Source organism: Haliotis rufescens, unplaced genomic scaffold (genome assembly GCF_023055435.1).
Source record: "Haliotis rufescens isolate VD_foot unplaced genomic scaffold, xgHalRufe1.0.p SCAF_9, whole genome shotgun sequence".
Lineage (NCBI taxonomy): Eukaryota > Metazoa > Mollusca > Gastropoda > Lepetellida > Haliotidae > Haliotis > Haliotis rufescens.
This window is the reverse complement of record NW_025964383.1, coordinates 31,401,178-31,427,475: the sequence shown is the minus strand read 5'-3', so window position 1 is coordinate 31,427,475 and position 26,298 is coordinate 31,401,178. Positions and strand designations below refer to the sequence as shown.

The following is a 26,298-nucleotide window of genomic DNA, read 5'->3' as shown; positions in this document are numbered from 1 at the left end:
GAAACCATACAGAACTAAACACAACTATCCCAATTCATACATGGATTGTGTATTGCTTAGACCACGGGGATCAAATATTTCACATGGATTATGTATTGCTTAGACCACGGGGATCAAATGTTTCACATGGATTATGTATTGCTTAGACCACGGGGATCAAATGTTTCACATGGATTATGTATTGCTTAGACCACAGGGATCAAATGTTTCACATGGATTGTGTATTGCTTAGACCACAGGGATCAAATGTTTCACATGGATTATGTATTGCTTAGACCACGGGGATCAAATGTTTCACATGGATTATGTATTGCTTAGACCATGGTGATCCGATGTTTTACATGGATTATGTATTGCTTAGACCATGGGGATCCGATGTTTTACATGGATTATGTATTGCTTAGACCATGGGGATCCGATGTTTTACATGGATTATGTATTGCTTAGACCATGGGGATCCGATGTTTTATATGGATTATGTCTAGGTTAGACAAGGAGTATCCAATGTTTAACATGGATTATGTATAGGTTAGACCAGGGGATCCGATGTTTAACATTGATTATGTATAGGTAAGACCAAAGGAGTCCGATGTTTAACACTGATTGTGTATTGTTTAGGCAATGGGGATCCGATGGTCAACACGGATTGTGTATTGCTTGGACCACGGGGATCCGATGTTTAATATGGATTGTGTATGGCTTAGATCATCTGGATCCGACGTTTATCATGGGTTATTTACAGGTTAGACAACGAGGATCCAACTTTTAACACGGATTATGTAAAGGTTAGTCCACGGGGATCCGATGTTTAATTGTTTCAATCTTAAAGAAACTTACACAATGAATCAACTTAGAATCTGCACAATTTAAAATGTGCAGTTTTATATGATGTGCAGATTGGGTATATTTCAATAAAAATTGTCACCAACACAGTTGTTTGAAGAATGTGTATTATATATATTTCAAACATTCATTATTAACTCTTCTTTTTGAATACGGTTTCGTGTGACAGCCATTGGGGTATTTCTGTTCTCGACAAGTTTAACATTAATTTGTTAAATCCGAAACTGTGTGTCCAGTGAGGTTTGTATTGAATTTACATCTATCAAAACCTGTGCCAAGACGCTTTGTTTGAACTGAATGTTTACTAGATTCCGTCGCCTTTGTCTTCCCTCTTCAGGAATATCTTTTAGTTGAAAATCGTATCAGGTTTTATACCCGGTGCCGATATGTCTCTTTGTGTCTGTAGGAGAGTCAACACGCAATGCGTCCGTGTTTGTTCAGCATACGAAGCTCGTTCACCAGTTCCTATGATGTACACTCAGAGAAAAAGGGACGATGCGGGATGCTCTTGAATGTCCCATAATGCCGTACGCTTTGCCATACACACACCACTATGGGTATCTAGTACCATGGGGGCGGTCGGGTAGCCTAGTGGTTAACGCGTTCGCTCGTCACGCCGAAGACCCGGGTTCGATTCCCGACATGGGTACAATGTGTGAAGCCCATTTCTGGTGTCCCCCGCCGTGATATTGCTGGAATATTGCTAAAAGCGGCGTAAAACCATACTCACTCACTCACTCTGGTACCATGAGTATCTGTCAACACCATTAACGACAACAAGGAGTGGGTTCAGCCTCAATACGCACGGGTACCGAAAATATAATCAGGATTGGTCACTTTAGAGCTATGACCATTTATACGTCTAGCTGCCTGAAACTATCAAGGAAATACGTATACGTGTATTAACCGGCAGCAGCCAGATCTTGTAAGTTATGCATTGTGCGTCCTTCAGTATGTAGCAGGGCGTGGAGTCATCCCACAGATGACATCCTTACCTTGTCAGCTTGCTGACGGGGTTAACCTCTTTGGTCATGTGGACATGGCGTCCGACCTCGGGTCAGAAGGTCCGTGGTTCGAATCCCATCACGGGACTCGGACATTTTACGGCCGCTACATTGGCGCCCAACGTGGGGCCGAGCACGTTCAAATTAAATTTGAGCAAAATAAGCCTCAGTACCCTACTATGCGGCCCGGGACGTGCCTTCTGTTGACGGGGGAGTATGTAGCAGGGCGTGGAGAATGTGTTTCACAATTGATTCGCAATTCGTAATAAAGCGCTACTACTTGCATTCGGATAACAGGCGGTGGTTCTATATACTGAATTATAAACATTGAACATTCTGCCTTGTGAAATATTTGTATCCGAATATCCCTGTCGCAGACTATAGTAAGCCAGCCACGAACTATGATCAAATTGATCGAAATGACTCAGAGTGAGTGAGTTTGGTTTAACGCCGCTTTGAACAGTATTTCATTTAAATCACAACGTGTCAGCTTGATACAGGTGTTATACAGTCAGACATTCAACCTATTCTAGTCTGAATATAAACAAGGTGCTGTATAGTTTGTGCGAATCCATTACACGGTACATAATACGAGGCAAGATTTACATTATCAGGTGAGGAAATATGACGCATCTGAACGCTAATGTATAACATTATTATTGAAGAAATGAAACTTGTTGTTACTAGGTTGTGTGGTTGATAGCATGAGTAGCGAGACATTCAGACAAGCACATCAGATTCTGTATCTCGAAAACGAACTTTAAAATACCTTTCCCGAATGTTCGTAATGAAGGCCGCGTCATTATTTTATTGTGGATATTTTATACACCCTGTCGTTTCTGAGCGCCATTGCATCTGCACCCAAAAGGGAGTAGCACTCTACGAACATTAGTATCCGGCGCGGGTTTTCTAGTTTTTTAATCGAACTTTCCGAATCCAGGTGGTAAAGAAATTAAGCCAAATCATTCCAGAAAGCTGACATCTGATTGGTTCAAGATCACACGCGTCCTGCATTTTGATTGGGTGGGGAAACTTTGCTGGGGGTTAACCTGACGCTACCGATCATGCTGGTGTCCTCAGATCTTGATTGGATTTAACCGTTGCCTGGAATGTGGAAGGTCGGCGGTTCGATTCTCCCGCAGCGTCAAGCATGCACGTCGCTATAAAAGTGCAATTGTCTGTGACGCGACGTTAAATCCCATTTCACCTCACCTCACAACGGATTTCGACGCAGTGAAAGAAATGAAGCATTTGGAGTATTTGTATGGCGTATGATGCATATTGTATGATGGAGATCACTCTAAAAGTCTGCTTGAATATGCTTTAGTCGCCATATATATTCTGTGCATCCATAACTAAATGGCGCTTCTAGTTAAGCCTGGGGTCACAGGTGACCCAGTCGTCTAAGGCGCCGCAATTCGCTGTGCAAAGTTGCGTCCATTGGGCACGCCAGAAACCTATAATCGTGGGTTTGAATCCCGGTTCGCCTCGATGCCGCTTTTATGTTTGTCAGCACTATACCCGTGCTCGTGGATTTCCCAAAAGTAGTCAGCGTCTAAAACCTGCATCACTTCGGGATTTCCTCCCACATTAAGCGGACACACCGTGATAAAACTGGAACACAACTCACTCACTCGCTATAGTTACACATGCGCAAACGAAGGGATTCGGTCGTGCCGATGGGTCGTCGCTTTAGGCAGTTTGGAATCGATGCATACAAATCAATCATTGCCAAAGATCTCTATACTGTTCAAGTTGTAATGAAAACAATCTTGAAACCGTTTCCCATTATATTGCGAACCCTCTGTCCGTGTTACTCCCAGCAAGCAATCTATATGAGACACCGCTCCTGGGCGTGATATCAGGAATGCCAATTTCCCTTTCCATTTTGACTATTTTGAGCCCAAATGTCTAACCCGGGTCGGTTCAAATGTCAATTCTTAACTTTGTATAACTTGTTGAAGAACATCAGGTTTTTCATTTGAATATACATACTACGTTTATAACGAACACGCTTATAACGAACTGACCGATATAACGAATTTATTTTTTAGTCCAGGCCATTTGTTGTATATATGCTTATAACGAACTACGGTTATTACGAACTAGAATTAGTGGTCTCTATGAGTTCGTTATATATATAGCTGCAATGACCGTTACAGATTAACTACAGTAAACTACGGTTATAATGAACTCATAGAGACCACTAATTTTAGTTCGTAATAACCGTAGTGCAATAATCTTCACGCGACGTTAAACCCCTGTTTTTCATTGACTACACAGAGTACTTGCTTGGGTCCAGGTTTATAGGGTCTCTGTTGTTTTAAAATATATTTATCCTGTCATAAGTCTAATCTAGTCCTATTTTAGTATTTACAGGTTTCATATATTTACAAGCTGCTCGTTGTTTTTTGTGTGTTTAATTTCTGTGTTGATATAAATTACAAATAATTACCCATTTCGATTCTCTCTTAACTTTTGATCAGTTAAGGACTGAATAATAACTTTACCTTGCGAGACAACGGACCTAATTTGCTATAATTTCATCTAGATGGCTCTAATTACAATGTCTACACCTGCTTGTGGAGTTGGTGAGGTAGCCCAGTAGTTCAAGTGTTCGCTCGTCAACGTCGAAAGTCTGGGTTCGATTTCATTCAGTGGTACAATGTTTGAAGCCCATTTCTGGTGTCCCGATAATGCTGGAAAATGACTGAAAGCAGCATAAAACTATACTCGCTGTCGTCGCTGATCGCTGCACCTACTATGGACGTGGACAGGCCGTGGAGTAGTCTATCTACCAGACCCTAGAGAATAAATTAAAAAACGAATCCAACTCAAGTCTAGAATGATTTGGCTAGTCCAGATTGCCTCAGCTCCTGAAATTAAGCATTGTTCTCGGTTATATTTCGTTTGAATTTTTTATTTTGAAGATATATATTTTAAAATAAGATTACTTTATTTCTGGGAATAAATGTTAGAAGAGCGGAGTGTTCCTTTAAGAAATCAAAGTTTTGTTTACGTAGCCCACTGTTAATTGAGTTGCACTGGCCGCGCCAAAACCATTTTTCCTTATAAGGATATTAATTAGTATTGATTTCCAAATTTACTCCACAAAACTCACTAAAGTCAAGAAAATTGTAAAATATCAAAGGCACAACACTCGAAATTTTACTCGTATTTCTTTCCTAATTGGGTTGGATTCCGATGTCGATTTGACTTGATTTCGAATCGATTGGAATAAAAATAAACTTTTTGTATAACTGTCCGTTAAAGTTATTGTCTTTATTCCGATCACAAAAGACGAAGTCATGTAAAAATTACAACAGTTAAAGAAATAAGTATCGTGAAATGAAAGTCATCCAATTTTTAACTGACGACGCGAGTATGGTGACCGCGTGACGACAGCCACGTGACCAGGGACGCCATGATGACAGAGTTAAACTCCGACCACAGACGCCAGAGGAATTAATAAGCAAAACTGCAAGTAGGTTAGTTCACGGCAGGCAGAACACAGCCTGTCTCAGTGTCTCTAAGCCATATTATTTTCCCTTCCGCCCAACCCTGACTGTAATGCAAAAGCCCTAAATGAAGCAAGTCTAGAATTCCCTCTGAATCTCATCTCGTTGGGGCTCCTTTTCAATTTAAAGGAAGTTATGTTTTTCTATCAATAGTATATATTTTGATTGTCCTAGCGTTAGTCATAGAACACAAGTTAGAATACTGGAACTGTAATATCTCACAATGAAGGTGATAACTAGTTTCAAAATAACGCACTATTAGCAGGTATGTCTCGAGCAAACTTCTTTTCAATAAACAATAAGAAGTTGGATAGTGGTGTGTTTTTAGTTACGCCAATCAATCAAGTATCAAAACTCTAAAGCGTTTTCAACGCGCTACATTACTGCCCCCGTCAATGGAACAGTGTGCACTCGATTTTCATTCTCAGCTCCCCGGGAAGTATATAACCTAAGCTGCCTCTGAGGCGCTAAAGTCACCAGTCACATTGTCATCTCACCCTACCGGGTACCCATTCACTGCTGGGTGAACAGAGGCACATTTCGAACAAAGTCTCTTGCCTAATCATAAGGAGACACCATATGTGCTACATGTGCCAAAGACCCGTGAAGATTCGGGGTAGAATAGGTCTTCAGCAACCCATGCTTGCCGTAAAAGGCGACTATGCTTGTCGTAAGAGGCAACTAACGGGATCGGGTGGTCAGGCTCGCTGACTTGGTTGATGGATGTCATCGATCCCAGTTGCGTGGATCGATGCTCATGATATCAATCACTGGATTGTCTGTTCCGGACTCGATTATTTTCAGACCGCCGTCATATAGCTGGGATATTGCAGAGTGCGGCGTTTAACAACAAACAAACAAAAAAACATGTGCTACATGTGCTTCAGTGTGGGGCAGGACCAAAGTCCGAGAAAGTCAGCCTGTTGCTCAAAATACATGTGCTACAATTTTTCATTCACACTATTGATAATCCAGAATTCTAAAAAGTCACTTTATAAGTTTTGTACAGATATGGCAGATAGTATAATAAACATATCAATACGCATTTCCCAAGCGTTAAAATATTTCACATATTTCCTGACTACTTTACAACAGACCGGCATGGCGGACTAAATACACTGGGATTAAAACTGGCAAAACGGAGTATTTTAACCTGTGTATACAAGTAAATAAATACATTGTGTACATGTCATCTGCGCAGGGGGGCTGACCTGCTTAAAGGAAACTCAACCGAATGTCTCGAGGTGTTTTAACAACACCCCGGGGGGCCACTCGGAAGCGCCGATATTCCTGCTGCTGTGTATACCCCCTCGGGGCAAACAGTGAGCACAATTTTATGAAATAACTACACACTCGTTGCGAGTTCACTTCATCTCAGAGGGTCAAAGGTATATGGCATGGTGATTACAGCGACTGATTTGTGAGTACATTTACGTGTCTGACACTATACGAGGACTAGTTTGGATAAATTGAAGTTATGCGCTTTTTCTTATCTTTGGTCAACTTTTTTGCAAGAGTTTCGTCTGGTTTGTGTCGGATGTGCAAGATTATCGGGAGGTAGACGGATTGATTCATAATTAATACTTAGTAATAACTACTCTAACTGAGAGAGGAATGCTGGAACTGGGTTCAATCACTATAATAATAATAATAATAACAATAATGATAAAAATAATAATAATAACGACAGTAGTAGTAGTAGTAGTAGTAGTAGTAGTAGTAGTAGTAGTAATAGTAGTAGTAACGATAAAGACCCTACGTTCATATACACTGATGTATGGGTCAGTGATAGAAGTACTAGTAATTGTACGGTATACACTGGCACACTTCGCTTATTTTGTTTTCGACATGACATAACAACAAATTATTTTGACAATATTATGTTATCATTGTAATTATGATTATTGATACCAAATTTGAAAAAATAACATGTTGCAGTCAATACGTGTAGTAGTAACAGCGACAGTAGCAGCAGCCAGCAGCAGCAGTAGTAGTAGTAGTAGTAGTACTAGTAGCAGTAGTAGTAGTAGTAAAAATAGATGTAGTAGTGTGAGTTAAACGGTTCAAATCCGATTCGAGAATTCCCTTGTCTAGATAATGTGTAGGCTAATTCGTTCTATATTTACAGAGGCAAGTTACCCCACGTCCTGATTCAGCATTACTCTTTGTGACATATCTAAACCACTGGGACTAATATACTGAAACAAGCCAAGACCTCTGATGAAAACCATGACATCAATTCATTAGATTTTATTTTCACCTTAACTATTTCTTCTCGAGTTTAATTGATTATGGATAGAATGGCGATAGTATAAGTACTGATGCGATAAAATATCTTGTCACCTTTAATATTTTGTTTTGAGTTTAATTGATTGTGGATACAATAACGATAGTATGAGTAGTGATGCGATACATATCTTGTCACCTTTAATATTTTGTTTTGAGTTTAATTGATTGTGGATAGAATGGCGGTAAGTACCCGTGCGATGAAATATTCGTTTGTCTCTTTGTTTCTGGCCAAGTTGATAATCTAGGTTATCTCCTAATCAGAGAAACTAGGCCACGCCCCTCAGGCAATCTTGACACATTGTTTGTTTTACCTTTTCCTTTGATCTTCCGATAGACCCCGTTCCGGACGAGTCGATTCTATTCAGAAGGGAGGCTGCATGAAGCGCGCGGCATCTACCATTGAAGTAAAAAAAGTGGTAAGGTCTATTCCTGACCACTCGGGTCTTTCCGTAAAGAGAAGGTCGACGTGAATATCAGATTGAGATATGAGACGATTAGCGGTATGATAAACGTAGTCTTATTGTAATAACTTTAAATTAGTTAGATAAAAGCATCTGATCATCTGATTATTTACAGACTGCCGTCATATAACTGGAATATTGCTAAGTGCGGCGTTAAACATCAAACAAAACAAAACAAAAAAGAGTATGGTTTGACGTAGCTTTTGGCACAAGGAGTACAACGTTCGCTCGTCAAGCCGAAAATCAGAGATCGATTCCCTGCACTGTTACACTGTGTGGAGCCCTTTTCAATGTCACCCGTGAAGATTCCGGGGTAGAATAGGTCTTCAGCAACCCATGCTTGCCGTAAACGGCGACTATACATGCTTCTCGTCAGAGGCGACTAACGGGATCGGGTGGTCAGGCTCGCTGACTTGGTTGATGCATGTCATCGATCCCAATTGTGTGGATCGATGCTCATGACATTAATCACTGGATTGTCTGGTCCAGACTCGATTATTTACAGACCGCCGTCATATAGCTGGAATATTGCTGAGTGCGGCGTTAAACAACCAACCAACCAACTTTTTAATGTCACCCGTCCTGCACGATATTGCGGAATAGTACTTGAAGCGGTGTAAAATCATGCTCACAGAAGCGCCAAAACGGCGCTGTCCTCCATTAGCCCATACTGTTCCTCTCAAATGCAAGGCATAATTTCACAATGTATTAACTTGTGGGGATTCAGGGTGAGAATATTGGTCCCCAGCATCCCATACCTGTCGTAAGAGGCGACTAAATGAATCGGGCGTTATATGGCGGTCGCCTCAAAGTGATCGAATCTGGATCAGGCGAACCCGTGATTGAAAGCATGAAGAATCATCCGTGTCATCGTAGCACGTTGACAAACAATCAGCCGAGTCTATATGGTATTCTTTCTTATTTGTACAGTACTTACAGTTCTTATGCAGTACCCTGTGAATGTTTGTTTGTTTTCTTTTGTTTAAAGCCGCACTCAGCAATATTCCAGCTATATAAATAGTCGTCTGTAAATAATCAAGTCTGGACCAGACAATCCAGTGACTGACATCATGAGCATCGGTCTACGATGACATGCATCAACCAAAACAGCGAGCCCGACCACCCGATCCCGTTAGTCGCCTTTTACGGCAAGCAAAGTCGCCTTTTTATGACAAGCATGGGTTGCTGGAGACCTATTGTAATCCGGATCTTCAAGGGTAGAACATTCAGAGTGACGTATTTAGATTTTAATCCAGTTTTAACACTGCCTGCAGTATTATCATGGAACAGGAACCCAAAGAAGTGGGGAATCGAACCCGGGGGCTCAGCATGCCAAGTGAACACACTAACCACGTGGCTATCCGACATCTTCTTAACTGAAAGAGTCACTTTCAATAAACAACCATGTTTTAACCCATACCTATGGAATACCATAAGGGGCGTCGAATTTGACGAATTTTGGTGAAAAGTCGAAAGTTCGAAAACGCGAGAAGGTGACAATGTCCAATACATTTGTTCGTATCTCAAATCCGATGTATACTACCAGCTTTATCAGAACAATTGACTATAATAATATTTTTTTCTTTATTTCGTGATGTCAGAAGATGAGACGCCCCGTGTTGGTGGTGTTCCTGCCTGTAGCGGCCTTCATACTCCACCTAGCGGCGTATTTCGTGCCAGTGTGGTTCACCTTCCGCCTGCCAGCTATGCACAAGGACATCGGGCTGTGGTTCGGCCGCTCCTGCTATCGCGGCAAGTGCCACACCCTGGGCTATACAGATGGTATGTAAAGCATGTTTAATATATTTTGTAAACACCTTTAAGAAAAAAATTGAGTTAGCGAGTGTTGTTTTACGCCATTTTGAACATTATCAATTATATATATTCCGGCGGGTCAGCCAAATGCGAGGGGAGAGAGGTGTTACACGTTAACCACTTTGGTGAAATCTGCGAGCATAGATATGCATTGGCAAACTTATTATCATAATCAGTAATTTTGGGTTAGAATCCATGATCATAGGATCATGGCACGCTCAAGGGACGCAACTCATCAGTTTGCCGCGCTTCAGGCGATTAGGCCACTCGTGCGCCCGAAAAAAGAAAAACAAATCGGTATTTCTTTTTAACAACGTTTTCGGGCACGGGTGGCTCAGTCGTCTAAGGCGCCGCACATATGTGGATGAGTTTCGTCCCTTGGCCACAACAGAGACCTATGATTTTTGGGTCGAATTCCGGTTATCTCCGATTATGTTTCTAGGTTTGTCAGCACCTTACCCATGATCGTGGGTTTAACCAAAGTGGTAAAGGTATTACCTGCATCACTTCTTGCTTTCCCCGAAAGCATGTGCACACGCCGTGATATAACTGGAATGCTATTAGAAGCGGCGTTAACCCAATTCACTCAACACCGATTTTATTCTTTGCAGTCGGTAGACGAATTCAGGCTTAATTCAGGCTTCACTCCATAGTCAGAAATATATGAATTTCATCAATACGACCGTCGATCCGTAAGTCGGAATACGGACATACTGGATTCCTGGTTAACATTCGCTATCAGAGGCATAGATCGTTGCTCAATATAACCATCACTGGGTTGTCTGGTCCAGGCTCGATCATTTACAGGCCGTCTTCGTCTAACCGGATCGGGTGGTCAGGCTCGCTGACTAGGTTGATGCATGTCATCGTACCCCAACTGATCGATGCTCATGATGTCAGTCACTGGATTGTTTGGTCCTGACTCGATTATTTACAGACCGCCGTCATATAGCTGGAATATTACTGAGTGCGGCGTTAAACAACAAACAAGCAAACAAACGAGACCGAGGAACACCATTCATTTACTCTCCAAGCAGACTTTGGGTGTTGTTATACATATTCTGTTATTTCACATATTCCCATTTCTCGCAATCAATAGTTCCATACAGAAACGTTTATTAATGTATCAACGATGTTTTGTTTCAGTTGAACTTTTGTTTGACCTACCCGTGTGGTTCGACGTCGTCCGTTGCCTAGAAACGGTTGCTGTGGTCGTGGGCTTCACCGTCATAGCGTGCTCGGCTACACTGGCAGTCTGCTCTCGAGAGTACGACGTCTTCAGACGCACGTCACAGTTGATGTTTTGTGTGGCGTCATTCATGACAGGTACAATCTTACACAACGTGATCACAAGTAGCTACAGTGCTGTCAGACCAAGGATAACAGTCGGTGCGAATCTTGGATTCGAACCTACGGTTAGCGGATCCTGATACGGTTAAGGGACTCAACTCCAAGTCGTTGTGATATCATTGTGGTTAAAGATTTAGTTCGTCACGCCCTGGACATGAGTTATTGTTTCTTTGTTTGTTGTTTTACGCCGCACTCAGCAATATTCCAGCTATATGACGGCGGTCTGTAAATAATCGAGTCTGGGCCAGACAATCCAGTGATTGATATCATGAGCATCGATCCACGCAATTGGTATTGATGACATGCATCTACCAAGTCAGCGAGCCTAACTACCCGATCCCGTTAGTCGCCTTTTACGACAAGCATAGTCGCCTTTTACGGCAAGCATGGGTTGCTGAAGACCTATTCTACCCCGGATCTTCACGGGTCGGACATGAGTTGATTCCGAACATAGGTACAGTAAATGAGTTGATTCCAAACATGCATATGGGTACAGTAAATGAAGACAATTTCTTACGGAAACATTACTTATAGCAGCGTAAAACTCACTCACTCACGCACTCTGTTAAATATATGTTAATAAGTATCAATGGTGCTCTGTTCAGGTGTTGCAGCCCTGCTGGCCGTGATCATCTTCTACGCGGAGTCCAACATGGATCTGCTGGTGTGGGGGCCGTCCCTGTCGCTGCTGGCGGCGTCTATCTCCATCGCTGACGGCACCGCTGTCGGCTACCACATCTACCGCTACGGCTATGAGGGGTGGTAAGGTCTAGGACGTCGTCAACGTCTGACTGCATCATCTCCAACAGTGGCACCGCATGAACGACGCCGACTATCTCACCTTCCTGGTTTTCAATACCAACCCAAATTTTGTGACACAAATAAAAAGTATTATGACAGAAAGTGTCAGGTTGTCAAGTGCGTATCGAAGACGTATCGTGTAAATAACTTAAATGCAGACATTTTCGAAAAAGTGATTGTTTTTTGGTTGTTGTGCGACTAACCTGAGACCGGATGTAAAACATGTTGTTATCTTTAAGGGGCAAATAAATGATTTTTTTTTACAAAAATGCGAATACCACCTGGTAAAAAACTAAGTATTGAGTGCACAACATCTCAATTCTAGGGCAGGGCCTGAAATATTTTGTGTGAAAAAAGGATATTGTTCGTATGTGATTTCGGACAAATTCTGTGATAGTCCTCAGCTTGTGTAAATGAGTTAGAAGACTCTAAATACGATATTTTTACTTTCGCAAGTAACAACAATCTTAAAAGAGCGTGTGTTACTTTAGAGAGACACTGGATATATTTTCCTATATATTTGATAACTCAAAGTGCAATAAAATATATTTCTCGTGTTTGTTTGTACGCGTTGTTATTGAGACACACGGCTCAGGTTGTGATCATTTTACGGCCGCTTCCCTAAGTAGTTCGAAGTGTTGCGTGAAATCCGTCGGATCATTGAAGTGTCTGCATGTTGTCATTAAATTTTACCCATGAAGGAATATAAAAGACTTTATTAAACATTAGGTATTGATTTAATAAACTCCACATGCTATGACAGTTAATACATGTGAAGCTACTGTTTCCAAAACTCATATATATTAGTAACGTTACCTTTTGTTTTGTCACCTCTACTGCGACGCGACGACATCACAACAGCCACGAAAATGTCTACGGTGCGAACAAAAACAAAATTTTGGCGTGACGTCGTTCGGTGCTGTCGTGCTATCGTGTCGTTGTCAAACGTTGACGTGCCGTCGCTGTAGTGAAAGTGGTGACTTAACACAAGAGCGATGCGGCAGATCACGATGTCGCGGTCTTGTCTCATCAACTTTAAAAAAAATGTTTTTTGGCTGTTAGCCATACTGATCCAAGGTTCGTGCAAGTTGGTCCTTTCATTAACTGCACGACCGCCTCCGTGGTCTAGTGGTAGAGCGTCCGCCCGGTGAGCGGAAGTCCCGGGGTTCGATCCCCGGCCGCGTCATACCAAAAGACGTTAGAAGATGGTACTTGTTGTTACCCTGTCTGGCGCTCGGCATTAAGGGGCTAAAGCAAGGACTGGTCCAAGTCTGTATACTGTGTCTGAGTGGGGTATCCATGTTAAACTGCGGCATGGTATCTCAGTGAGCTAGCACTATAAATCGGCATTAGTCCGGACTAACTAGTACAAGCAGCCACACACAAACACACACACACACACACACACACACACACACACACGTGCATGCACGTCGCTATATAAGTGCAATAATCTTTGACGCGACGTTAAACCCCATTTCACCTCACCACCTCACCTCATTAACTGCACATTGCGTCATTGCGTGCGTATGCATCTGAACTTCAACATACTATTGATACCTAAGTTCCAAAACAGACACCGTTTTATACCCCGACTATGATCAGCAGCTGAAGTAACAATAATGAAGTTCTTACTAGTATACTGTGTCCCACAAATTTGCAAGTCGTGAGGGATTCCGGGTTAAAATTGGGGGCTAGCAAAAGAAAGTACTGATCTTCCAGCAACATCGGCTGGTTATAGAGGCGTCTCAGTGGATCGGGTGGCCACTGCCCCGTTTCACAAAGCGATCGTAGCTCAACAACAGTCGTAAGTCAATGTTAAAGTGTGGAAGTTACGATCACCTTAGCGCTACGATAGCTTTGTGGAACGCTGCCCTGTCTCGGTGACCTGGCTGCGGGGATAATTGCTCATGTTATCAACCACTGGACTGTCCGGTCCAGACTATTATATACAGACCGCCGTCACATAGCTGGACTATTTCTAAGCGTGGCGGTAAGGAACACGCGCACACTTTACATGTACACGTATTGGAGCACTTTGTAATAATCACTAATCAAAGGCGTGTCTGCATGTATTACATATGAAGGTTAACCAAAAGCTTCATCTACTGATGATAACAAAAAGCGCAAGATAAAGCTTTGACATATAATAGATGCAGTCCGTTTGCTTTAGGGGTTAGTCACGAGTAACAAATAAACTTTGAGCAGGATACTACATGAATTTATTAGAAGAGAAAATAGTTTTCTGTATTGAAATACATGTGCGTATAACATATGGTTTGAATTGAATACGGCTGTATGCTTAGTACATGGCACTAAACTGAATGAAAAGACGACCATGTAGTGGTATTCCGCAGATGTATGCGGGGGTGGTTGGATGTTTCTACAACATACACGACACAAAGGGACAGTCTTGTCTTCTGCATCGTTGTCATCCACTTATTGTATTGAAAAAAATTAAGTCTAGATCATTTTCGAACTTCACTATTATCAACTTCATATTTTAAATATTTTCTAAAAAAATGTCCAGTGTTGAAAATACAACCTTAAAAGAAATAAGGGGGGGTCCATCGTCTTTCAGTCTGGTAGTGGTGTGTGGGTGTCACCTCAAAATTCCGTTAATAATGGACGTGTTTACCATATAGGCTGTAAAACACGTTGTTTACGCTTACATAATGATTATAAGGGTAGTAGGATACACTGAGTGAATAGGAATAGGTTACATACGCACAGCCAGTACATTAGAAATATCTACAGTCGAACCTCCTTAACTCGAACTTTTTTATCTAGACATATGTGTCCCGGTTCACAACGCGATCGCAGCCTTACGATTAACGTGACTCGTATACTTTAACAAAGACTGACAGCATGCAAAACGTCTCGGATCCATGGTGTATCTGGTTGTATCGATGTACGGATAACTCGATATTTTATATAGCCTCAAGGACTTGGGGTTAATAAGGTATCACTGTATTTCCTATAGGCCAAGATAACTTTACCGTAAAATAAAAAAACAACACATGAATTATACTACTGACTTGAAGACATCTATACGTCGTGTCAGCAGGGTTAGTGAAGTGTGTCAGCAGTCGTTTAATCATTGGTTGGTTGGTTGTTTTACGCCGCACTCAGCAATATTCCAGCTACATGACGGCGCTCTGTAAAATAATCGAGTCTGGACCAGACAATCAAGTGATTGACATCATGAGCATCGATCCACGCAATTGGGACGGATGATATGCATCATCCAAGTCAGCGAGCCTAACCACCCGATCCCGTTAGTCGCCTTTTACGGCAAGCATACCAGGTTGCTGAAGACCTATTCTACCCCGGATCTTCTCGGGTCAGTCGTTTTATGAAGTATGTACGGTATACGAAAACGCATGGGTGGAAGCAGCTGTTATTAAGTGACCTATTTTGTGAAACACCCATTTAGCCTGAGAGTTTATATATTAGTGTTTCCCATTTAGCTTAGTATGCACAATGACATAAAGCATTACTGTTCCATAATAACAAGCACGCACTGACCCATTCCGAACGAATTCGAAATGAAATCGACGGGTCGCCATGACAACGAATTTGCTGTCCAACAACGCCAAGGCGACGTTAGAATGAAGTCTGCTCCATGACATAAGTGGGGGTCCCGTCAGGGGTGTCGTGAGGATCGTATCTACAGATGACGAGGGTGAAGACTCCACACATAAAGAACAGCAGGCCCCCAAGAGCTGGGAGAGACGGAGCCCACATCATGTCGGTTCTCGTGATGGTGGCGATGAAGACGAGGACGCCGACAACCGCCATTAATCCTAAAACCACAATTTTTTAAATTTCAATTTGAAGATACCCTTGAATATAGCATTTAATGACAAGAAACTAACTACACAAATGAATACTGATAATAATAATAATCATCATCATCATAACAATATCAAAAATAATAATAATATTTAATAATGAAATATAGGAGTTTTATCATACAAACTAAGATCGCGATATAACATACACATAGAGAAGGCGGAATAAATGTGATTCAGTTAAAGAAAACAGGCTTAAATAGGCGGTATGGTTCACTGGTCAGTGTTTGAGATTGCTGGCAACAATCCACGCCTATAGTTCCTACTTTCTGGTAAAGTTCATTATCCAGCCTTACATATACACTCTTCGGAAAAAGAAACGCACAGGTAGATTTTAGTAAATTTATTGTACCTAATAAAGTCGATATATTTAAGTCAATATCATAGATACAAATATGAAATTTTGGAGCTATATAGTCACATGTTGTCGTTGTACATAGGCATTGAAAACTTTTCATTGTCATGTCACATAAGGCCACAAGGTTGCGCTGAACTCAGTATCTCGTGAGACCGCCCCGGGTAGTCTGTCTTACAGACCCTGATACAAATATATATCAAATACAGCCCATGCAAGTCTATAATGTTTGGCAAGTCTAGATCACTGCAGTATCAGGAAGAGAGTCACTGGGCTCCTTTTTATTACATTTGTATTAAGATAACTGAACAAGTGTTTTTTTTATGTACGATATGTTCATTTCAGAGACTAGATTTTAGTCTACGCCCCGGGCAGCAATCACGGCTCTGCATCTCCTCGGCACTGACTGGATAAGTGTACGAATTCTGTCCTGCGGAATTCTGCGCTATTAACGCCTGTAACGCGTTGACCAGTTGCGGGAGTGTCTGCGGCGCGTTCTGACGTTGACGTACACGGAGAAGGCTCACCTTCATTTTACCCTTGTTGATTTCCAACCTCCATCATGAACACCATCGTGGCTCTCCAACATTCTCTGCAGTGACAGTTTCGTCTGGAGCTATGCAAATAGTCGTCAGCCTGGAGTAGCAGTGACAATAGTACATCACTTATATCTGTGCCACATCCCAGCTGTTTAAACACCTTCCGCCAGGTGTTTTACATACATGGCGAACAGAGTTGGCGATAACTTGCAGTCTTGTTTCACACCATCGTATACTGTAAACGTACTCGTTCTAAGTTATTTAATCGCACTGAATTCGTGACGTCATCATATTGTTAGTGATTGAGTGTATATTGTCTAACTCCTCTTTTAACAATATCACGGCGGGTTAACCAGAAATGGGCTTCACGCGTTGTGCCCATGCTGGGAATCGAACCCGGGTCTTCGTCGTTTAACCACTCGGGTATCCCACCGTCCCTGATAATATTTTGACTCCAATTCATAACAGTCCTGCTACTGTTATACCATAAACAATTTATATTTACAGTGTCAAATGCTATACTGTCTGACTATATCCGTCTGACTATTGTGTGTTCCAATTCAATTAATATGCATCGCCAGCAGGTCTACTACTTTTTCGTACAATGTAGGCCTATCCTGAGGCCTAGACGCTGTGATGTAGGCTTCAGTAACGCACATTAAGATACGACTGCATGAGTGAGCTGCACATTGTGAATGCAGGAGTTATGGCATGATACTCGATTATTCCTACAGCTGGAGTATAACACATGGGGTGTTTGTGTACTGCTCCTGAACAATGACGTCGCTGAATCTGTCAACAATATGAATTCAACAGAACACACAGCACGCAGCCGCATGTTATACACACAATGTATTCACACTGTGTCAGGTTGACTCTAGAGTGCTATTAATAGAAATTATCAATGGGATACTTTCTATGACATATCCTATTTAAGTTCGTTCGTTCGTACGTTGTTTAACACCGCACTCCGCAATATTCCAGCTATATGACGGTGGTCGCCGTCTCATCGATGTCGTCATCCCTCATACTGTGAATCCGTTGCCACTCGTCCCTCAATGCGACCTCTAGCTGTAGACGGTCCCGTGGTCCTTTGATGAATGACGATCCAGTTGATCCCACAGGTGTTCAGTGGGTTTATGTCAGGAGAGCCAGCTGCCCATGGAAGAATGGCGATGTTGTGCGCAACCAAGAATTCTTGGACGACTCTTGCAGTGTGCGACCTAGCGTTGTGGTGCTGCAGGGTTGTTCATTGTTGTTGGCGAAGGAATGTTAACGTCCCGGGATTACGAAAGCCATCCCTGTAAATCTGGCAGTTGAGGGTGCCACGGATGATGAAAAACTTCTCCCCAGATTATCACACCACCGCCACCGTATGGATCGCCACCCCTACCCCACAGGCCCACACATCCACACCCACACCCACTCGGGACGATCAACCCGAACACGACAACCATTATGGAATAAACAGAATCTGTTTCGCCATTAAGAAGCACTCTCTGCCTGTCATGGGTCAAGGCCATTCCACAGAAGGGACGGCGGGCTCCAACACCTGCGGAGAAGACTGACGCGGCGTCCTGACCCAGTTGCTGCCGTTTCCGTGGGGAATGTTTTTAGAAATGAAAAGTGCGCAAGTTCCGGTCATCCTAATAAATATATATCACGATTTATTGTTATTATTTTGAAAACCAGGAACCAATATGATTGTTTGATAACCGCTAGTTTTGATTAAGTACTGTCCTGTATTGTACATCCCTTCTTGGAGAGCTATTCTCAGTTTGATTTCATATACGCGGCATATGACATTGCAGGACCCGTGAAGAGCCGGGGTAGAATAGCTCTTCAGCAACCCATGCTTGCCGTAAAAGGCCACTGTGCTTGACGTAAGATGCGACTAACGGGATCGGGTGGTCGGTCTCACTGACTTGGTTCATGCATGTCATCGATCCCAATTGCGTGGATCGATGCTCATGATATCGATCACTGGATTATCTGGTCCAGACTCGATTATTTACAAACCGCCGTCAGATAGCTGGAATATTGCTGAGTGCGGCGTAAAACAACAAATGTGTAAGATACATTTAGTTTCCCATCTGTGTTTTTGCATAATCAGGAAAGGAGTTAGAGCAAAGGAATATATTTGCTGGGCCATGCACTAAACATTTTCTCCCATGAGAAATGGGAGAAATATTTTAATAATAGTTTTAATTGTCATGGATATAGTCTGATAGAGCCATAAAACCCGAATTAAAGAACATCAAAGTTCAGACTCTAAATCGGCCATATCCGTCACAACCCAAGCCACAGTATCAAGAGTGACAAAGTAAAACCCTTACCGCCAACCTCAAAGACTTCAAGATCAGAAAACTACAAGAAGCCATCAACATCAATGGACTCCAACCATCAATCAACCGTGACCAAGGCTGCTACATACCCCCGGCGTACCACCAACTCATCAAAGACCCCAATCAGTCATAGTCCTCTTTTATACATTTGCAAAACGAAAACATGCGTTTTGAGCAAATGAAAATATGCTCGCCCATGGGCGACATAATTTAAATTTTGAGTTTTTCAAACCTTTTTTTTTTTTCATTTTTTCTTCCTAAATATGTACCCATGAAAACAGCATGATGAATAGTGGGAATACTCTTGACCGAGACTGACCGCAGCATGGAGAGTCTCTGGACAAATGGGTTTCAAGGATTAAAATGGGACGTGATTGTTTAACGCCGCACTCAGCAATATTCATGTATATTGCTGTATTCATGTATTCACGTATCAGTATTCATGATACTGATGAGGCCACCGGCCTATAGTGCATTGTCTGGGGCATGTTACAAATTCATAATTTCTATAGTTTCATGGCATGATAAATGAACATTGATAGATTTCTCATAGTTTCTGTACAATCACAAGTCATTAATTTACAAAATTTGTTACCGTTTGGGTTATGGTGGACATAGTTATTTAGATATTTTGCACTTAAATAATTTTACACTGGACAATCCATCTTCAATACAATCAGTTTACAAATCCTACAAAGTCCATGCAATACCTTCATATCTGCCTGTTTCAATAAATAGATCATGTGAGCGACAACGAAATCGAGAAAGAGTTGTTCTAAACTTATGTAAATTTACACTTCATGGATAAGGTACTAGTATAATAGTAGTCTTAAATGTAGTGTAATAATTTGCTTTTCTAGAACTGGACAAAGAACCATGCCATTTATGGATGTACATATCTTTTAAGGTCTGTGTCAAACGGGGGAAGAAATGCCGTGGCATATGTTGCTGAAACCAAATATAACCATATCCACATTCGTATAACATGTTTTTAACTTTTGATGCCCAATTTTGTTTCCCATGGCTGTTGTAGAAAAGCATCATATTATAACATTGTCTAGTGTATCTTGAAGATAACATATTTAATAACTTGGCCCAGTATTTAATAACCTTTAAATAACTATTGACATACATGGGAAACCTTCCGCAATCACCATATACCCTTGCGTTTTCTGTGCTAGATTTTACAGCCAAGAACTTTTTACATGCATATAAATGTAGCATATCGTTTGTTTGTTTGTTGTTTACCGCCGCACTCGGCTATATGACGGCGGTCTGCAAATAATCGAATCTGAACCCGACAATCCAGTGATTGACATCACGAGCATCGATCCACGCAATTGGGTTACGATGACTTGCATCAACCAATTCACGATCCCGTTAGTCGCCTTTACCAACAAGAATAGTTGCCTCCTACGACAAGCATGGGTTGATGACGACCTACTCTAACCCGGATCTTGACGGGTATAGACGGCCGATGATTTGGTTGGTTGGTTGGTTTGTTTTACGCCGCACTCAGCAATATTCCAGCTTTATGGCGGCGGTCTGTAAATAATCGATTCTGGACCAGACAATCCAATGATTGATATCATAAGCAACGTAATTGGGATCAATGACATGCTCCAACCAAGTCAGCGAGCCTGACCACCCGATCCCGTTAGTCGCCTCTTACGACAAGCAAAGTCACCTTTTACGGCAAGCATGGCTTGCTGAAGACCTAATCTACCCCGGATTCTGACGGGTATACACAGCCGATGAGCTATTACTCATACCTATATGCATATTATGCTTATACTTAGTAATGTAAAGTTGTGGTTAAGAATACACTTAGTTACTTTTACCTGCAAGCAGAGACGTCGCGAAGAACAGTCCTTGTGTCACGTGACGACTGGTCGACGTTTTATGTCGCGTCGTTATCATCAGCACGCCAAACACAAGGGAGAAGACTCCAGCTATCACGGCCAACGTTTCAAATGCACGTACAACATCCCATCGCTCGACTTCCGGTATGCGATCAGCTGAATTTACAAAGCATAAACGAACGTTATACAAAACATCAGGCAACTTTTACAGGACCTGTATAAACATTCAACATACGACAAATCAGTCATTCAAAGTTGTGTTGTCACCAGTGCCACGACAGTGACGACACAATGTAAAATATCAGCTTGCACGACGATAATTCGACAAGTTATTGCCCAGTTTGTCGCCCTACCATGTGCATGACGAAACAAGCGTGTCAATACGATATGTTTCACGATATACATACAAGTAGTGACAATTTCCGGATTATATACCATACATACAAACAGTAGCATTACACGGGTGCCGATATCATACATATCACGATACATACAAGTAGTTACAATTCCCGGAAGATATATCATACATACAAATAGTAGCACTAAAGGGGTGCCGATATCATACATAACACGATACTTACAAGTAGTGACGACACACGGGTGTCGATACGATACATATCACGATAAATGGAAGTATTGACGATACACGGGTGTCGATGCGATACATATCACGATAAATGGAAGTATTGACGATACACGGGTGTCGATACGATACATATCACGATAAATGGAAGTATTGCGGATACACGGGTGTCGATACGATACATATCACGATAAATGGAAGTATTGACGATACACGGGTGTCGATGCGATACATATCACGATAAATGGAAGTATTGACGATACACGGGTGTCGATGCGATACATATCACGATAAATGGAAGTATTGACGATACACGGGTGTCGATGCGATACATACCACGATAAATGGAAGTATTGACGATACACGGGTGTCGATACGATACATATCACGATAAATGGAAGTATTGACGATACACGGGTGTCGATGCGATACATATCACGATAAATGGAAGTATTGACGATACACGGGTGTCGATGCGATACATATCACGATAAATGGAAGTATTGACGATACACGGGTGTCGATGCGATACATATCACGATAAATGGAAGTACTGACGGTACACGGGTGTCGATGCGATACATATCACGATAAATGGAAGTATTGACGATACACGGATGGCGAAACGTTTTGGTTTGGTTTGTTGTTTAAACACTCACTCAGCAATATTCCAGCTATATGACGGCGGTCTGTAAATAATCGAGTCTGTACCAGACAATCCTGTGATTGATATCATGAGCATCGATCCATGCAATTGGGATACGATGATATGCATCAACCGAGTCAGCGAGCCTGATCACCCGATCCCGTTAGTTGCTTCTTACTACAAGCTAAGGTCGCCTTTTACGGCAAGCATGGGTCACACAGAAGCATTTAAACCCCAGATATCCCAAGTTCAAAGCTTTCACGGTATTCCTGATCAGTCCTCTAATATCCGGTTTATTATTTATCCTTTCCTTACCCTTGAACCTTTATATCCACCGTAGCTTCATTTCGGAAATGACGTCATTATCTCGACCTCTCTAACTAATTAAGCTCAGCAATTCCCTCGTTCATAAGTGTGATTTAGTTGGACGGTTATATTTAGGGTCCTGTCACTCGAATCCGGCTAAAAATAGGAAGCTATAGTCTAGATACTCCTCATCCGTTTATAGTTCAGTATCAGCTGTGCAAAGCGTCACTTGTGTGGACTACAGATAAACTGGTTATAAAAAAAAGTTGCGATATGCAGTTTGATTTAGAGCGCACTTCTCAGATTGGTTCCAAAATATTTTGAAAATATATCAACCAATCTCTTTATTTATCATGAACATACAATTATGCATATTTTTTTCACAGAAAATGACCTTTGAATAAGGATTCCAGATCAATTTAATTAAAATCATCTCTCTTACTGCGATACGATACCTTCTGTTTGAAAAGAACACCTGAGACATTTCAATATACTGTTGATGTTTTCAAAGTAACAACATTATAAATTTACATGACAACGTGACTTACCGTGATTAATATACCACAGATTCTGACAATCCTGCGGGGTACATATTCTCACGAACCACAGGCCATTGTAGACACCTAAAGTGTCGTTACCAATCCAGTACGGCACGAAGAAGCCAGTGACCAACAAAGCATAGGCCACAAACGATCCTATTACGAAAACTGGAAACGATTTGGATTCAATCTGGGGCTTCTCCATTTCGGCGTCTCCCCGTTGACCTTGACCTTTTTCTTAAGCACGTTGCAATTATTGTCAACAAATTTGCACCAGAATCCTCTCTCGTCGATTGTGTTGTAACGGCAAATGGAAGCAGTAGTTGTTATGTACACTTGTAATGTGCAGTGTTATTGACACAGAAATAAACACTGTTATAACGTCGAGCTTGAAAACTGTTCGAAGATTCTCTCCAGGTTGAGCAACAAATATAGCAATCCCGAGGTCCAAGACCAACACTAATCCAAAAGAATCACACAAATCCCTCACATAAACGTAATGGAGTCACACAAGTCAAATATGTGAAGCCAGTTGAGCCAGATTTCAACACTTATGATAATCTGTGCCGAGGGCGTATCCCGATCAGAAACTTTGTATGCCCATTAGGTGAAATCATCCTTATGGGAACAACCACATCAACAGTAACGACGTCCATGTAACATTATGTTTGCAATAAGTACTTCACAAAGCTTGTCGCGGGATAGTGATGGCAACTGTTGCTGTCCTTCAGATTGTGCACGTCGTTGTCTTCGGGAAGAATCTGACGACGCCGTTAAAATAACTCAGCCGTGTCATTCTTCTCTTAAGAGAAAAGAGGTGAATATTTGTGTGACGTTTAGCTGCAGGTTAGGTATGTCGCCATTTGCCGCCTGGGCGTCCGCGTCTGTCTGGTAGACAGATTGTGAGATGGTCGCGTCAGCCTGACTCGGTATGTCCTCAAGAGGGATAATTTTGCATGTTTGACGTTGTCTAACGCCACGCTCAGCAATATTACAGCCACATGACGGCGGCCTGTAAACATACGAGTCTGGGTCAGACAATCCAGTTATTGACATCATGAGCAATAAATAATTCACGTCGTTGGGGTACGATGACACGCAACCAAGCACTTCATCCATTAAGTCGTCTCATTGCTGGGGTCACTACTTTATGTACATCAATAAAAGATATGTTTTGTAAATTTTAACTCACTCACACACCATGCATGACATGGAACTTGGTGAGAAGCATTTTCTATCGCTAGTACTCAATAACGTCGTTTATTGTGAGCTTTCTAATAAATATATTATTGTTTCCACCCATGTGCTATGTTGTTTGTTGTTTAAACACTCACTCAGCAACATTCCAGCTATATGACGGCGGTCTGTAAATAAACGAGTCTGAACCAGACAATCCATTGATTGATATCAAGAGCATCGATCTACGCAACTGGGATACGATGACATGCATAACCTAAGTCAGCGAGTCTGACCCGATCTCGTAAGTCGCCACTTACGATAAGCATAGTCGCCTTTTACGGCAAGTATGGGTTGCTGAAGACCTATTCTGCCCCGGATCTCCACGGGTCTCTCATTTAAAAAATAAAGGACTCGTGGTCGTTGTTTATCGTACATAAAACACTGCAGGGAGTATAAACCACATAGTTTTTTTGTACGATAAACGATTCTCACTCGTCTTTTCAGTCTATTTCTTAAATAACAAACTCGCAGAGGAGGTCGAAATCCGAGACAACATGCAACGGAACTTCACCAGCCTCCAGGAATAGGTCTTAGCAACCCATACTTGCCGTAAAAGGCGACTAACGGGCTTCTCTGGTCCAGACTCGATTATTTGCAGCCCACCGTCATATAGCTAGAATATTGCTGAGTGCAGCGTTAAACAAAAAAGAAGGAAGGGTTTCTAGCGAAAGATAATGCTTCTCACCACATCCCACGTCATGCGTGGTCAGTATGTTGTCACAAGGTGTGTTGTTAAACGCCGCACTGGGCAATATTCCAGCTATATGACGGCGGTCTGTAAATAATCGAGTCTGGACCAGACAATCCAGCGATCAATATCAGGAGCATTTATCCACGCAATTGGGACCGATGACATGCATCGATCCCGTTAGTCGCCTCGTACGACAAGCATAGTCGCCTTTTCCTTGGTAGACCTACTCTACCCCGGAAATTTTCATGGGTCTATTCAAGGTTATATTTAAAAACAATTGTTTCAAACATATTTGGACATGACAATATTATTTATACAGTTTTAAACACGGGCAATAGGCTAGCCAGTAACAAAAGCTAGGCCACCTCGCTGGGGATAATGGGGACTTTCAGTACCTCGGCTTCCTGCATAATATCCCAGCAGGATTTACGTCATCACTTTAGCTACTGGTGGTTGTGCACAATGCTAGCCAATATTGAACAACATTGCAAATTACTCAGCAATGAGTTGGCTTTTTTACACTGGTTGATGATAGTTACATCGAATATGATAGGATTACGTGTCACACAGGGTGACAATAATTTTACTGTACTTCAATCCCCTGGGTTGAGCCTTCAATAAAGTCAGTTGGTAATAACATCACACCAAATTTAAAAACAAGCATTTAATTATTCACATACATATTAACAATTTATAATACAGACTATGTTTTAGGTGTAATTATATTGCAGTGTTAATGACAAAACTACTAACCCACAACTCATGATTGCAAATATATATATTTCACAATCCTCTTCCCAACATTCAGGATTTACTTTTGTGACAAATGCCTAATTTCCACAATGTGTTTTCACTACTTTCAGCTCTCGAGTATTTGTGAAATATCAGAGGTGCAAGGAAGTTCCTAAGGCTGCCTCACCTAACAGGAGATGGCAGAGCTCCAGACCACACCCTTTTTGGAGCCTTTCTTTTCAGAAATTGTTTCAAGTTTTCCTGATGGAAAGCACCCCCAAATCTTCATTTCTTTATTATCCTTTGTTGGCGTTAATTCATATTGATGAAAAAATGTTTTAGATATTCTCATGGATGAGTCTAAAGGGGCAAAATGTAGACATAAAAACTCTCACATGGCCATTTGGAAGACTCGTTTCCCTGCAATCTAATTTTTCAGAAACTCATGTTTGTGTGGGTCAGTTCATTGTCATGCCTTCAGGCACTTAAAAGTGTCCCCTATAATCCAAGATATTTTACAATTTTT

The 26,298-nt window shown here is 41.7% G+C and overlaps 2 protein-coding genes across 2 annotated transcripts; one reads left to right on the top strand and one right to left on the bottom strand.

The window, feature by feature from the left end:
• Positions 1-6,744: 6,744 nt before the first annotated feature.
• On the top strand, positions 6,745-12,664 carry LOC124151393. Its single transcript, XM_046523817.2, has 5 exons — positions 6,745-6,785; positions 7,989-8,070; positions 9,717-9,897; positions 11,077-11,256; positions 11,886-12,664. Exons 1-5 carry the CDS (start codon positions 6,763-6,765, stop codon positions 12,044-12,046), a joined length of 627 nt encoding a protein of 208 aa, XP_046379773.2. The 5' UTR covers positions 6,745-6,762; the 3' UTR covers positions 12,047-12,664.
• A 1,622-nt stretch (positions 12,665-14,286) lies between these two features.
• LOC124151404 lies at positions 14,287-23,980 on the bottom strand. Its single transcript, XM_046523840.2, has 3 exons — positions 23,120-23,980; positions 21,016-21,192; positions 14,287-15,887 (listed from the first exon to the last, which is right to left on the bottom strand). Exons 1-3 carry the CDS (start codon positions 23,313-23,315, stop codon positions 15,688-15,690), a joined length of 573 nt encoding a protein of 190 aa, XP_046379796.2. The 5' UTR covers positions 23,316-23,980; the 3' UTR covers positions 14,287-15,687.
• Positions 23,981-26,298: the final 2,318 nt, after the last annotated feature.